The sequence below is a fragment of the Lepisma saccharinum genome, chromosome 10, assembly GCF_977018435.1.
Source record: "Lepisma saccharinum chromosome 10, izLepSacc3.1, whole genome shotgun sequence".
Lineage (NCBI taxonomy): Eukaryota > Metazoa > Arthropoda > Insecta > Zygentoma > Lepismatidae > Lepisma > Lepisma saccharinum.
This window is the reverse complement of record NC_139238.1, coordinates 8292277-8307495: the sequence shown is the minus strand read 5'-3', so window position 1 is coordinate 8307495 and position 15219 is coordinate 8292277. Positions and strand designations below refer to the sequence as shown.

General features: G+C 40.4%; 1 protein-coding gene across 1 annotated transcript in view; it reads left to right on the top strand.

Annotated features, from left to right (window-relative positions):
• Positions 1-15219, top strand: part of LOC145994193 (nose resistant to fluoxetine protein 6-like) — a 90012-nt gene that overhangs the window by 43603 nt on the left and 31190 nt on the right. The window contains exons 6-7 of the mRNA XM_083130290.1: positions 4364-4557; positions 11909-12072. Coding sequence (XP_082986416.1) covers positions 4364-4557; positions 11909-12072 — 358 coding nt within the window. The remainder of the gene's footprint in view (positions 1-4363; positions 4558-11908; positions 12073-15219) is intronic.

Genomic DNA, 15219 nt, shown 5'->3' with positions numbered 1-15219 from the left:
GCGGGTTTTGCCCCCTAAAACAGTATTTTAGCCGAAACAAAAAAACACGTATTTCTTCCTTTGGGCCCCTCTATACACCTGCCAAGTTTCGTGAAAATCGGAGGGGGATACAGGGGTCAGATCCTTGCTTCAATTTGTCCTCATCTTGACATTTGAGGGGATTTTGTCCCCTGAAACAGTTTTTAGCTGAAACAAAAAAACATGTAATTCTTCCTTCGGGCCCCTCTATACACCTGCCACGTTTCATGGAAATCGGAGCGGAACACAGGGGTCAGATCCCCACTTCAATTTGTCCTCATCTTGACATTTGAGAGGAGGTTGCCCCCTAGAACAATTTTTTTGCCGAAACAAAAAAAATACGTATTTCTTCATTTGGGCCCGTTTACACACACACCTGCCAAGTTTCATGGAAATCTGAGGGGGACACAGGGGTCAGATCCCCACTTCAATTTGTCCTCATCTTGACAATTCAGTGGGTTTCGCCCTGTAAAACCGTTTTTTAGCTGAAACAAAAAAACACTTATTTCTTCCTTTGGGCCCCACTATACACCTGCCAAGTTTCATGGAAATCGGAGGGGACACATAAATCAAATGCCCACTTAAATTTGTCCTCATATTGACATTTGAGGGGGATTGCCCCCTAAAACAGTTTTTTTTAGCCGAAACAAAAAAAAACACGTATTTCTTCATTTGGGCCCGTTTATACACACACCTACCAAGTATCATGGAAATCGGAGGGGGACACAGGGGTCCGATCCTCATTTCAATTTGTCCTCATCTTGACATTTGAGGGGGTTTTGCCCCCTAAAACCGTTTTTTAGCTGCAACAAAAAAACACGTATTTCTTCCATTGGGCCCCACTATACACCTGCCAAGTTTTATGGAAATAGGAGGGACACAGGGGTGAGATCCTCACTTCAATTTGTCCTCATCTTGACATTTGAGGGATTTTGCCCCCTAAAACAGTTTTTTAGCTGAAACAAAAAAAAACACGTATTTCTTCATTTGGGCCCGTTTATACACACACCTGCCAAGTATCATGGAAATCGGAGGGGGACACAGGGTCAGATCCTCACTTCAATTTGTCCTCATCTTGACATTTGAGAGGGTTTTGCCCCCTAAAACCGTTTTTTTAGCTGAAACAAAAAAACACCTAATTCTTCCTTTGGGCTCCACTATACTGCCAAGTTTCATGGAAATCGGAGGGGGACACTTAGATAACCTCCCTTGTTAGTCTTACACTTTGTAATTATTTAACACTGCATATATTATAATGTTTTATTTTAATTTGTAAAACTGTAACTGTAGAACAATTGTATAATTTTTGTATAACATTTCCATCTTGTTATATGTGTTAAAGGTTTCATCCTGGAATGGAATGTCTCACATTTATGTGTGTTTTCATTTCCAATACATTCGAATGAATACATATTCGTTTCAATGGCATTTACAAAATCACCTCGGACATTTGTGCACGAGTGTGTTAGCCGATGCGTAGCAAAGTATTTTAGGAACAACACTTGGAAAAAATTCTTGTAGGACTAACGAAAAATTTCTTTGTAATCGAAGATCATAATACCTTTTAATGTGTGGTAATATTATAATGGGATTGAGATACGAAACTCTCGGTTCCGGATCCGGATTTTCGGATATGGATCCAGATCCGAAACTTTCGGACCCGGATCCGAAATTTTCGGATCCGGAACCCTGGGATCCGGATCCAGATCCGAAACTTTCAGACCCGGATCCGGAACTCTCGGATCTGAATCCGGATCCAGATCCGGAACTTTCGGATCCGGATCCAGATCCGAAATTTTCAGACCCGGATCCGGATCCGGAATTTTCGGATCCGGATCCAGATCCGTAACTTTTGGATCCGGATCCGGATCCGAATGGATCCGGATTTTTCGGATCCGGATCCGTTTGGCCATCCCTACTCCACAGCACCGTTATTTATTCCGCAATCGTAGTTTGTTTATGCGGGCTGTCTCGCGTAAGAAATTCATTGCGCGCCACCAAGGTTACAATTCAATTGCAGGCAGGTGCCCCGGTTCGTAGGAAGTGCAGTGTGCTTTATTTTCCGGAAAAATATATCTTAATGTTTGTTTTTGTATTTATTTAATTCTGTTTATGTAAAGGATACAACATTCAACGAAAGAAGTAACAATAGTTGCGTGTATTACACATATAATGCAAATGTAAAATAGTAAATAGGTACGTCGAAATATAAACATTTACATGCAAATCTTGAGGTAACTATAGTTTTTTTTTTGAATGCATCAAATACATAGATTTTGAAGATTTCCTATACGATATTAAGGAAGTAAATTTGTCGCAATCATTAGCGATTAACAGCAACTCTATGCTTCTCTGTTTGTTGATCTGGCAACGCCGCGCTCCATTTAACCCATACTGACTTTTAAGGTTGAGACGTACCACTAGCATTCCATTACGTTTCATAACCTTTCAGCAATGATAAATTGAAATGTGGAAGGTTTGAACCGAACACCCTGTACAAAAATAGCTATCGAACTAGTAACACCGAAAAATTGACCAAATTTTCATTTCCAAGTTCAAACTTAACTTTCAGCTAACCTGCCTACAAGATTCTTGTGAACTCTAATGCATGTTAAATATCAGCACTAGCCCATGAAAACAAACATATGTGGAAAGAAGCTTACTCTTGTCTCGGCTCGATGAGGTTGGTCAGTTTCAGAATGGTATATTTCCTTAATCCACGAGGCTGCATACTTTTCGACAGGGGAATCTTTGATGACTGCAACATTAATGGACACGAATGATTTTTAAGTTGTGTTCGTTACATGGTTATAAAATGGTATAGTACGTATATGCTTTAAATTCCATTTTCTTTGAGGGTGTTAAAACATCTCTAGCAGGGATAAAAATAATTTTCTTTTGCCGGGGGGGGGGGAAATCCCCCTTTATTTATTTTCCCCTAAAATTATGCACTTCATTTCTGTCAGAATTTGACCTAAGTTACTAAATTACGAAAAGTGTTATTATATATCGGACGGGAGATGGCGCGAGATAAATTAGGATTATTTTTAATTGATATTTGCAAATTTTTAGCACATTAACTTGACACAAAGTAGTGTTTTAGGATGAATATCAGATTTTGTATATATTATGGAGAAAATGTTTATAAATTATTTAACTTGATGACAAGAAGGGGATATAAATGCGAAATGTTGTAAATTAATATAAAAGTTTACATTATGTCTAATTCTTGGAAATTTATGTACATACTTAAATATATATGTGAACTTTCCGCTTACCATCTGATATCGTTCTGGTTCGAGTATGGCAAAATCTCTATGATTTGTAAAAAGATGTCCCAGTTACACAGTGGTTGAGAATTCATTGAGATATGTTTTAGTTAATTTTATGCTCAAATAAAATTAGCCTAATTTGGCTAATTGGGACTGAACAACTGAACCTAAAGTGTAAAGTGGGATCTCAATCACTGTGTCATATGTCTCCACCGTGTATCGAACCCGAGATCCCTTTATCTGCGCATAAAGTAGGCTAAAGGAAACTAGATTTGCAAAGAAACTTTTATGGTTAAAGCTGATAACCTGCTAATTTTCTGCTCCTAATTTAGGCCCTCTTGCTCCTAATCTGGCCATTTTTTGCTCCTAATCTAGCCATTCCTGTTCCTGATTTAGACATTCCTTCTCCTGATTTAGACATTCCTGCTCCTAATCTAGCCATTCCTGCTCCTGATATAGACATTCCTGCTCCTAATCTAGCCATTCCTGCTCCTGATTTAGACATTCCTGCTCCTAATCTAGCCATTCCTGCTCCTGATTTAGACATTCCTGCTCCTAATCTAGCCATTCCTGCTCCTGATTTAGACATTCCTACTCCTGATTTAGACATTCCTGCTCCTGATATAGACATTCCTGCTCGTGATTTAGACATTCCTACTCCTGATTTAGACATTCCTGCTCCTGATATAGACATTCCTGCTCGTGATTTAGACATTCCTGCTCCTAATCTAGCCATTCCTGCTCCTAATCTAGCCATTCCTGCTCCTGATTTAGACATTCCTGCTCCTGATTTAGACATTCCTGCTCCTGATTTAGACATTCCTGCTCCTAATCTAGCCATTCCTGCTCGTAATCTGACCATTTTCTGGCTACAATATGACCAATTTCTGGTTTTGATCTGGTCATTTCTTGTTTATAATCTGGTCGTTCCCTGGTTATAATCTGGTAACTTTTCAGTTGCAATCGACAAATTCCTCTTTCTCTATCTCCAGTTATCAGTAACTTTCCCACTTCTCACCAACAACATCACTCATACTTTTCAGCAAGTCATTTCTCTTTTCATTCTCTTCCAGATACTCCTCTGAGGATGTGCTTGGCCTTCTCACTCAAGAAGAACTACAAGAAGCTGATGGACACGGAGGCTAACCCGGACGAGATGCCTTACATCCACGGTTTCAGGTTCCTGAACGCCTTAGGGCTGTTGGTTTCCCACAAGGCCATGGCGATGTACTACCTCCCCTACTCGAACAGGACTGACATGGCGCTGGTGAGTTGCAAGAGCTGTTCTTCTCTTCATATTTATAGGATAGTACACCCAACGGCAAAAGAAACAGTAGGCGAGTTGTCCACCACCATTTTCATTCGGTCTGTATTACACAGTGTGACGACAATGAATTGAAATAATGACGTCAATATGCAGAGAACAATGCCTGTTTCGAACCAACATAGTTTCATTCCTTAAAACAACACAGGATGTACCGTGGAATAAAAAAGTAATGAAAATAGTGGTGGACAATTTGCCTACCGTTATTTTGGCCGTTGGCTGTACCGATGACGGTTCAACACGATATCCAATACATCAAAAAATAATGGTAATTTGATTTCTGATTACTGTCGACCTTCGTGGCGGAGTGGATAGAATAGGGCGTTACTACTCCGGAGGTCTCTGGTTAGAATCCCGACCTGGGCACGAGTGTTATTTGTAAGTGTCTCTTCATCACTCATCCTCATCTTTCCCAAAGCAGTGATGTTAAAGGTTCAGGAACCCATAAATTGTAATGGGTTCCGCAACAGGACCGGAATCACAATTTAAATTCGGTCCAAGTTCCGTATTGTTTCATTGAAAAAAGAAAAGACTCCTGGACCGAATATTTAATGATCGTAAAAAAGGTTCCTAAACAGAATTGAAATTCTTTAAATAAAAAAGGTTCTTTACGGTCCAGAACCCATTTACGCTTGCTGATTTTCTCTCCTGGACCGGAATTGAATTTATTGAAAATTCCTGGAACTTTCACAACCCTGGCCAGAAAAATTAACCCAAACCAAATTCTGATTTTCCATCTGATTGACAAAGTATATACAAAAGGCGTTGTGTTTAGAAACGTACCTGAGTCCAGGCTTGATTTGGTTCATTTTACTTAGCTTTTCTGTCAGTTTTAGCTAACCACAACGATGAAGATTAGTGACGAAATGATGAAGAGGGACACTCGCAAAGAACACCCATGCCCAGACCCGAACCCGCGACCCCTGCCAACGTAGCGCCGTGCTAACCACTCCGGCACTGAGGTCGGCGATGTAATTTTCACCACGATGACGTCGGATTCCATTCGTTCAGGACATCTGGCCAAACAAAACTAATTCTTGGATAGGGCCACAACGTAGAAGAGGAAGAAAGAGAATAGATTTGTCCAATTTCAGTGGCGTAGCATGGGCATTTCGGGTGGGAACGCCAAGTCCGAAGGAACGGTCGGCCCTTTCTTGCTTAATAATTTACTTATGGTATTAGTCGCCACAGGTATTGTTTATTTGCCTGAAGTCTGCTGGGTTTTCAATAAAACATCATCCATGCATTTTTAGCTAGACAATTAGATGCCTCACTATGCCACAAATGTTTTGAACTCTGGTGTTTTATACCTTTCTGCATGACGCAAGTCATTAGAAAACCTACCTGAATCACAAGCGCCTTTGAACAACAGCAGACGTCATTGTTGTGGTTGATCCAACTACTCATTGATTTGGTTTATTTTACTTCGCTTTTCTACCACTTTTGGTTAATCGCGAATATATATGAGTGATGATATTGATGAAGGGACACTGACAAAGAACACCCGTGCTCACGCTGGGATTCGAACCAGGGACCTCTGTCGTCTTGGCGCACTGTGCAAAGCAGAGTGGATGATCCAAATATCGTACACTCTACTGACGTAACAGTGCCGATTAGTAATTCAGACCACTGTTTATTACATCTTGAGAATGCTGATAAACATTTTAAAATAATTTTCTCAGAGACCATTCGATGTTAAGAGTTTTCAAATGAATGCTAAACATTTCCATTGACACAATATTAAGCAGTTAGATAATAACGAAAAAATACAATTAAAAAAATTAATAGTTTTGCGGGTTAAGTGGTAGAGCTGCAACAGGCTGAATTTCTACCACGAGGACTTCACCAACTTACCTCACAAAAACTGTGTTGATCTTTTAGTTTCTAATGCACATCGCTGTTCGTGCGATAAATCATACAATGCAGTGGCCATTAAGAAGCAGTATATTTGAGATTGGTAAAGTTACGTCAGTCAATATTGAGTATTGTAGCATCACATACCACGAGTTGCATGAGCGCGAAGAGCAAAGAACCGGGTAGGAATTTTACCGCTGTCGTCTGCTTCAGAAGGCAGGAAGGGTCACATGAACCAATCACGGTAGACCTCTCGTACGCCAGCGTAAGAGAGCCCATTTACGCGCATGCTGTAGAAATGGAAGCTTTCCCTCCATAAAGGCAGCAAGGAATATAGGAGTCCTGTACGCCGAACCTGCTCGGCGTCTGGCCGGGAAAGGCATTGAAAAGAGATGCTAGAACGAGTGTTGAGAGTGGAGCGTTGCAAGCGGATCGCGAAAAATAGCTATTATAATGCCATGAAGGTCAAACATATTTGAAATTAGTCACGTTTTACTTTATAATCACAGCATTTTAGCATTTTTGAAATTTTAAATCTGGGAACGCCGGGCGTACGGGCGTACTATAACGCTACGCCACTGTCCAATTTAACCAAAACACTTCCGGTTCTATTGTCACTGTATAAAAAAGCAGGCCATAAATTTCTTAACTTCAATTGCCTGGATATCCCATTCTTCCCTCCTGTTGTCCTTAACCTTAGGAAAAGGAAAGCTTTCATAAGAGAAGACGAGATGAAAGTTAAGCAGCCACATTACTTTTTTGCAAACAATGTCAAGGACTTCGCAACCTGTTACGGACTGAAATTCTTGTTTGTCCCGGAACGGCATTTTCTTTTCCTTTTGGTGTCCAGTACCTGAATGTCAAGGCACGTGACTCGGATAGTCATATAACTGAAACTGAATCCATTTTGTCAATTTCTTTATCTATTAAATAACGTGTACAATGATGTAATGTTAACTCTTTATGTGTAAGAGAAAAGCGCAAGACATATCGTGTAGATAATAACAGAATGCAGTGCGAATTTTTATTAGAATAATTAAATCAAGAAGACGTATGTGGGTAGCTTATGTGACACGAGTGGGAGAGGAAATAAGAGTTTACAGGATTCTTGCTGGGAAACCTGATGGTAAGAGACCATGGTAGGATGGTAGGAAGGCCAAGACCATACAAGAAATAATTTCAAATTTAACCTTCCACTCTGCAACACACAGGCATATCAGTTGTCGTCTTTATATTTTGCTGCAAAAATATGGAGTGCCCTACCTAAGAGCATGTCGAGTTTATTTAGAATAGAATCTTTCAGTAATGAAGTAAAGAATTTTCTTTTAGCAGAGCAGATATTGTGTTCAAATACTACGATGTTACTTGTACGTTTATATTATGTATTTTGTCTACATATTTTTTCTTTCATTAATTATTTTATTTTTATTTTTAAGGAAACGAGCTACCGTTACGTTGTTTCAAAAGGAAACGCGCTACCATTACGTTGCTTCCAAAGGAAACGCGCTACCGTTACTTTGCTTCCAAGGGAAAAGCGCTACCGTTACGTAGTTTCCAAAGGAAACACGCTACCGTTACGTTGTTTCCAAAGTAAACGTGCTACCGTTACGTTGCTTCAAAAGGAAACACGCTACCGTTACGTTGCTTCAAAAGGGAACGAGCTACCGTTACGTTGCTTCAAAAGGGAACGAGCTACCGTTACGTTACTTCAAAAGGAAACGCGCTACCGTTACGTTGTTCCCAAAGGAAACACGCTACCGTTACGTTGTTTCCATAGGAAACGCGCTACTATTACGTTGCTTCCAATGGAAACGCGCTACCGTTACGTTGCTTTCAAAGGAAACGCGCTACCGTTACGTTGCTTCCAAAGGAAACGCGCTACCGTTACGTTGCTTCAAAAGGAAACGCGATACCGTTACGTTGCTTCCAATGGAAACGCGCTACCGTTACTTGTTTCCAAAGGAATCACGCAACCCTTATTGAATTGGTTTATGTTTCTTGTATTTTCTGCCACTTCTGGCTAATCGTGAAATTGGTAATGAGTGATGATATAATTAGATTAATGAATGGACACTCACAAACATCCAGGCCAGGATCTTACTGTATACATTTTATTGTATACTGTATTAATACTGTAACCACATGTGGATAAGAGTAATCTATGGCACAGGTTAGGTGGCAGAACAGCCTCAGGCTGAACCTCGCCCACGTAAATGGACCTGAAGGAAATCGGTAAGGATGGAAAAGATTGGATTGATCTTGCACAGGAAAGGGAGAGATGGAAAGTTTATGTTGCTGTAGCCATAAACCTTCGTGTTTAAGAAGGCTAGAGAGTAAGTTAGTTAGTGAGGACTTGTGGAGAGATGTAGATGTAGGGCCCCACACAATCACATTGTCGGCCATTTGTAGTGATGATCTGATCAGCACCGTGCTCGTGCTACGTTTACCCCAATATCGAAGTTTTCCTATCAACGGATGTTGTACAGTCAGCGGCAATAAAAACGGCGCACCTAGATCGTGAAATAATGCCTTCCCTGCAATGCATTTTGTGTGTTGCTTAACTGCCCGACCCTGTGGACGAGTGGTTAGCACATCGCGCTGCGACGCCAAGGATCCCGGGTTCGAATCCCGGTCGGGTTTGGTTGTTTGTGAATGTCCATTCATCAATTTCATCATTTCATCACTCATCCCCATCTTCGCAAATTAGCCAAGAGGCACAAAACGCGAAGTAAAATAAACTAAATCAAATCAAAAAAAAAAAAAAGTGTGTTGCTTAACTCTAAGGCGATAGCAAAACTTCCCATTGAAAAGTAGCTATTCAAGTCGGCTCATCTCCGTGGAGTTAGGCAACACACACAACACGTTGCAGGGAAGCCAGTATTTCATGATGTACGTAAGTGTCCAATTCTTATTGGCAATAAATGTTCATGTACTTCATACAAAATTTGTACAGTTCTTTCTTGCTTTTTGGAAGAAACGTAATGGCAACGCGTTACTTTTGGAAGCAACGTAACGGCAACACGTTACTTTTGGATGCAACGTAACGGCAATACGTTACTTTTGGAAGCAACGTAACGGCAACGCGTTACTTTTGGAAGCAACGTAACTGCAAAACGTTACTTTTTTAAACAACGTAACGGCAACACGTTACTTTTGGAAGCAACGTAACGGCAACACGTTACTTTTGGAAGCAACGTAACGGCAACACGTTACTTTTGGATGCAACGTGACGGCAACACGTTGCTTTTGGAAGTAACGTAACGGTAACGTGTTAGTTTAGGAAGCAACGTAACAGCAACGTGTTACTATTGGATGCAACGTAACGGCAACACGTTACTTTCGGAATCAACGTAACGGAAACACGTTACTTTTGGAAGCAAAGAAACGGCAACGCGTTACTTTTCGAAGCAACGTAACATCAACGTGTTACTTTCGGAAGCAACGCAACGGCAACACGTTACTTTTGGATGCAACGTAACGGCAACGCGTTACTTTTGGATGCAACGTATCGGCAACGCGTTACTTTTGGAAGCAACGTAACGGCAACAATTGCTTTTAGAATCATCGTAACAACGGCATGACACTTTTGGAAGTAATGCAACGGGAACGCGTTACTTTTGGAAGAAAAAAAACTGTTACATGTTACATTTTAAGAGAGTAACAGTATAGCGTTACTTTTCTAAGCAACGTAACGGTAACATGTTACTATTGGAAGCAACGTAACATCAACGTGTTACTTTTGGAATCAACGTAATGGCAATGCCTTACGTTTGTAAGCAAAATAACGGTAACTGTAACACATTACCTTTTCGAAAAATTTCCCCAACTCCGACACACAATAACACAGCAATATCTTCCCTTTGATTTCCAGAGGCACCGATGAGGCTTCGTCGTGTTACATAATATGCAAACGTGACTGGGACGCTTCCAGCAATGATTTTTTTCCATCCAGAATAAAGAAAACCGAAAGTCGTCTCACTACACGTGCCCACTTTCACCCATATTGACTCCAGCACGAACCGGAAGATCAGAGCGTTGAGTTTTTTTGTCTTATTTTCATAATGTCTTTTCTTCGCCATCTTATTTTCTCTTTTCTTTTTTTCTTCCCAGTAGAAGATGTACCGTGATAGTTTCAGTAGCACGCATCACTGCGAGCCTTCACTTTCGCTACCAATGCGAATTCTGCCACCTCTGTGCACGACTGATGCTTTTGATCCCTCTAGTCTTCAAAGATTCTGGGTTCGAATCCCTATTAGGATTTTATGAGTTTGTCTTTTCATGTATAATAATCGTTCATCCCCAATATTCCAATCAGCTCCCCAAACTGAAAATTGAGGTTGCCTTTTATTGTTTTATTAATATTGTATGCGGTCAGAGAACATAACTCACTCTATTACAGTAAACATATTTTTATATCTTAACGAAAGATAATGTAGTACTAGTTCATATTGTAGAATTAAGTTAGAATAATATTGTTAAACAGTTAAACACAGATCGAGAAGAATTGTCATGTATCTATGTAAATCTCTTTACAATATATTATATAAATTAGTTTTAATTAATTCTGCTATATTTTTAGCTTTTGGGGGTAGTTTTTGTGTAGTTTCGTGTAGATTCATAAAAATTGTTAAGGTTTTGATTAGAATTTTAAAATAGGAAAACTTTTATGAAAGGAATTTCTTTTTTCTATAATGCTGAAACGTGTCTCCTCAACGACAACCGACTTAGCCTGCGGGTTAAACCTCCAAGACCCAAGCTACGATATATCCCTTCTGCATGCAGTTGTTATTAAATTGATATTGCGTACTATCTGTTATAGTAAGATTATACAAATGAGATTTCTGCCGACTTGGTGGTATTTATCTGTTGGTCTGAATTATACAAGAATGGTAGAAAATAGAATATATTTTCATCAACTTTGAAAACTCTAGCCAGTTTACACATTTCATTTTCTCGCAGGACTCACTACTCGAAATGGAGGGGATGGCATACCCCAGCTTAAAAAAAATACGCAGGAAAAGTCTCCCCATCTGACGCGATATCTCCATATTAAAATGTAGTAGCATCCCCCGAGCTAACAGTTCCCACTGCGAGCACTGGCAGGACTTACTTTCTGGCAAGCCCAGACACTGGGCACATTGTAGGTGGAGAAGGGACAAGGGAGATTACTACTCCTCCCAAAAATAGGGATAACTTACTCTAGTTACCTCTATTTCTAGGGCAAAGCGGTAATCTCCATCGTCTCACCTCTACCTACGGTGTTGAGGAATTCTTCATAGGCTATCTAAAGAGAATATAATATAATATCTAAGAGAGATTTTTTAAAATGACTATACCAGACAGTTATTTGTACTTTAAGAAGTTTTCTAATATTGTATGTTTGTCTATATGTATATCTACAGTTATCGAAGAAGTTCCATGAATTTGTCTTGTCTTTCAGCATTTAACTAGCGGTGCTTGGACGTCCATTCTGAGAAGCGCCATCTTGTATACCGACAGTTTCATATTCTTAAGTGGCCTCTTAACATCATACAACTTCACCAAAGAGCTGGACAAGAAGAAAAAGATCAACATCTTCAGCAAATACTTCAACAGATATGTAAGGTAAATATTGCCATTCATGCTAGAGGTACTACAATTCTTGGTGGAATGTGGTGAGGTTTCTGTCATTCTTGTTTGTGGATGTCTCTCTGTGTAGTTATCCTTCAGTGTTCTATGCTCACGCTCTGTACGTTTCTAGATTGTCTTGGTTAGCTTTTTTCGCCTTTATGACTAGGAGTGAATTTCGGATATACGTATGCCATCAACCTGCGCTTGAAGTGGAAAATGTTACCTGGGGGGATGCTTCTATAGTTTAACATGGTGACAATGAGATAGCTGGAAGGATGCTTTGGGAAATTTTTTGTAAAATCTGTAAATGCTTGTCGTTCTTCCGAGTTCATCCGGTATAGTCTATGAACAGTGGCAAAGTAGTGGTAAGGACGAACGTTCCGTTAAAATCTGTAAATGTTTGTCGTTCATCCGATATAGTCTATAAGCAGTGGCAAAGTAGTGGGAAGGACGAACGTTCCGTTAAAATCTGTAAATGTTTGTCGTTCATCCGATATAGTCTATGAGCAGTGGCAAAGTAGTTGTAAGAACGAACGTTCTACTAAAATCTGTAAATGCTTGTCGATCATCCAGGTTCATCCTGGATATAGTCTATGAGCAGTGGCAAAGTAGTGGTAAGGGCGAGCGTTCCGCTAAAATTTTTAAATGCATGTCGTTCATCCGGGTGCATCCAGTATAGTCTATGAACAGTGGCAAAGTAGTGGTAAGGACGAACGTTCCGCTAAAATCTGTAAATGCTTTTCGTTCATCCGGTATAGTCTATGAGCAGTGGCAAAGTAGTGGTAAGAACGAACGTTCTGCTAAAATCTGTAAATGCTTGACGTTCATCCGGCATAGTCTATGAGCAGTGGCAAAGTAGTGGTAAGAAACGTTCTGCTAAAATCTGTAAATGATTGTCGTTCATCCGGGTTCATCCGGTACTGAGTGGACCAGATCTGTTGAGCTAATGTTCATTTTTAAATATATTTGAATAAAACATTAAAATGCTGGCAAGGCAAACTTTTATAGTATAAATAAAAATATACATAAAAACGTAACCTTCCACCATCTATCAGGGTCTTCTTCAGACGAATATTCACAATAAATGCACAAAAATCACGAATATTCACAATTTTTTTTCTTAATATTCGTCTGAAGAAGACCCTGTTAGAAGGTTGCTACGTTCCCCGGTTTAGTCTCAATGGATCTACTTACTGTTATTCCTCGACGGCGAGCCTGAGACTTATAAGCCTACTATGAAGCCCTCAGGTTGTGGGAAATCAGATAAGGATATGCTTACGTAAACATTACCAACTTGCACTCGCAATTAAACTCCTTATTAGAAACAAAATTGTATTAAATTCATAATTGTTCTTCACTACACAAATTATCACATTCACATTTCCAAAATCACGTCCATTATTCCAGCAACCTCCATAATAATCTCTCTCTCCTAACAACTCACAATCGAATGTTCTAAGGTTAGTCCATAACCATAAAAGACTACCCAATTGAACAAAACAAATTACGTCATAATTGACAATTAACATTTTAAACATATCAAACACTTAAAATGATACAATAACTGGGTGCGTATCAAGGTGGAAACGTTACGTTTTTATGTATGTTTTTTTTTATACTATAAAAGTTAGCCTTGGTCAGCATTTTAATGTTTTATTAACATGAAAACAAGGTTTAACAGTGTTACCGTTCAAATATATTTGATTTTAACTTGACGTTCAATTCTCGTTCATCCAGCTCACAGTGCGTTGCGTAAACTTGTGTCTATTTACGCGTACAAGAGCATTGTTCCAAAGCTATCCGCGTGGTCAAACATCGTACTTTGTTTATCGAGTTGTATTATTGCAACAGGGCGTGCACGCGAAATTGCATCTATCAAGACTGGAATAGAATTCATTCTTACGAGCGACAAGGTTAACATGTTGTTTAGTATTCAGGTGGGTTGGAAACATATATCTCATTCACGTAATATCTGGAACACGGGTTTCCGTTATAGGCACACCCACACTTCATCTGCGGATGATGGCAGAAGAGGATAGACAGGATTCTGCCTGAACTGTCGAGACGAGACCGGATTCTTCCGGAACTGTCGAGACGAGACCGGAATCTTGCGGAACTGTCGAGACGACATCGGATTCTTCCAGAACTGTCGAGACGAGACCGGATTCTTCCGGAACTGTCGAGACGAGACCAGATTCTTCCGGAACTGTCGAGACTAGACCGGATTCTTCAGGAACTGTCGAGACGAGACCGGATTCTTCCGGAACTGTCGAGACGAGATCGGATTCTTCCGGAACTGTCGAGACGAGACCGGTTTTTTCCGGAACTGTCGAGACGAGACCGGATTCTTCCGGAACTGTCGAGACGAGACCGGATTCTTCCGGAACTGTCGAGACGAGACCGGATTCTTCCGGAACTGTCGAGACGAGACCGGATTCTTCCGGAACTGTCGAGACGAGACCGGATTCTTCCGGAACTGTCGAGACGAGACCGGATTCTTCCGGAACTGTCGAGACGAGACCGGATTCTTCCGGAACTGTCGAGACGAGACCAGATTTTTACGGACTTGTCTAGACGAGACCAGATCCTTACGGAATTGTCGAAATGACACCAGATTTTTCCACAATGTCAAGACGGTAGCCAGAGCGAGACAGACTTCTGTAAAATCGAGACGACGCGAAGACACTGATATATTATAACGTATGATACATGAAAACTAAAATCACATTACATGACATATTCAGACATCCCAAGAGAATATCTATCACGTTATTTGTAGATAGGTGATTTATTTTATTTATCGTAATAATAAAGTAGGGTCTCCCTGATGGCGTAGTGATAATGTCATTTCAAGCAGTCCCAGGTTTGATACCTACAGTGGAGGCACGTAGTGGTTCGTGTCCCAGTTTAAACTGTAAGTCCAGTACTGGTGTATGATGACCAGATGGGGACACAAAGAACACCCATACCCGGGGATTCAAACCCGGAACTCCCGCCGTCGTAGCATGCTGCGATAACCACTCCGCGACGGAGGTCAAAGTTTCCGGGTTTGAGTTCCGTGCAAGGCGTGTCTGTACTTTTGTGAGAGTCCCTTCATCAATTTATTCTGGTCATCATGCATCCTCATGGTAGCGATAGGTC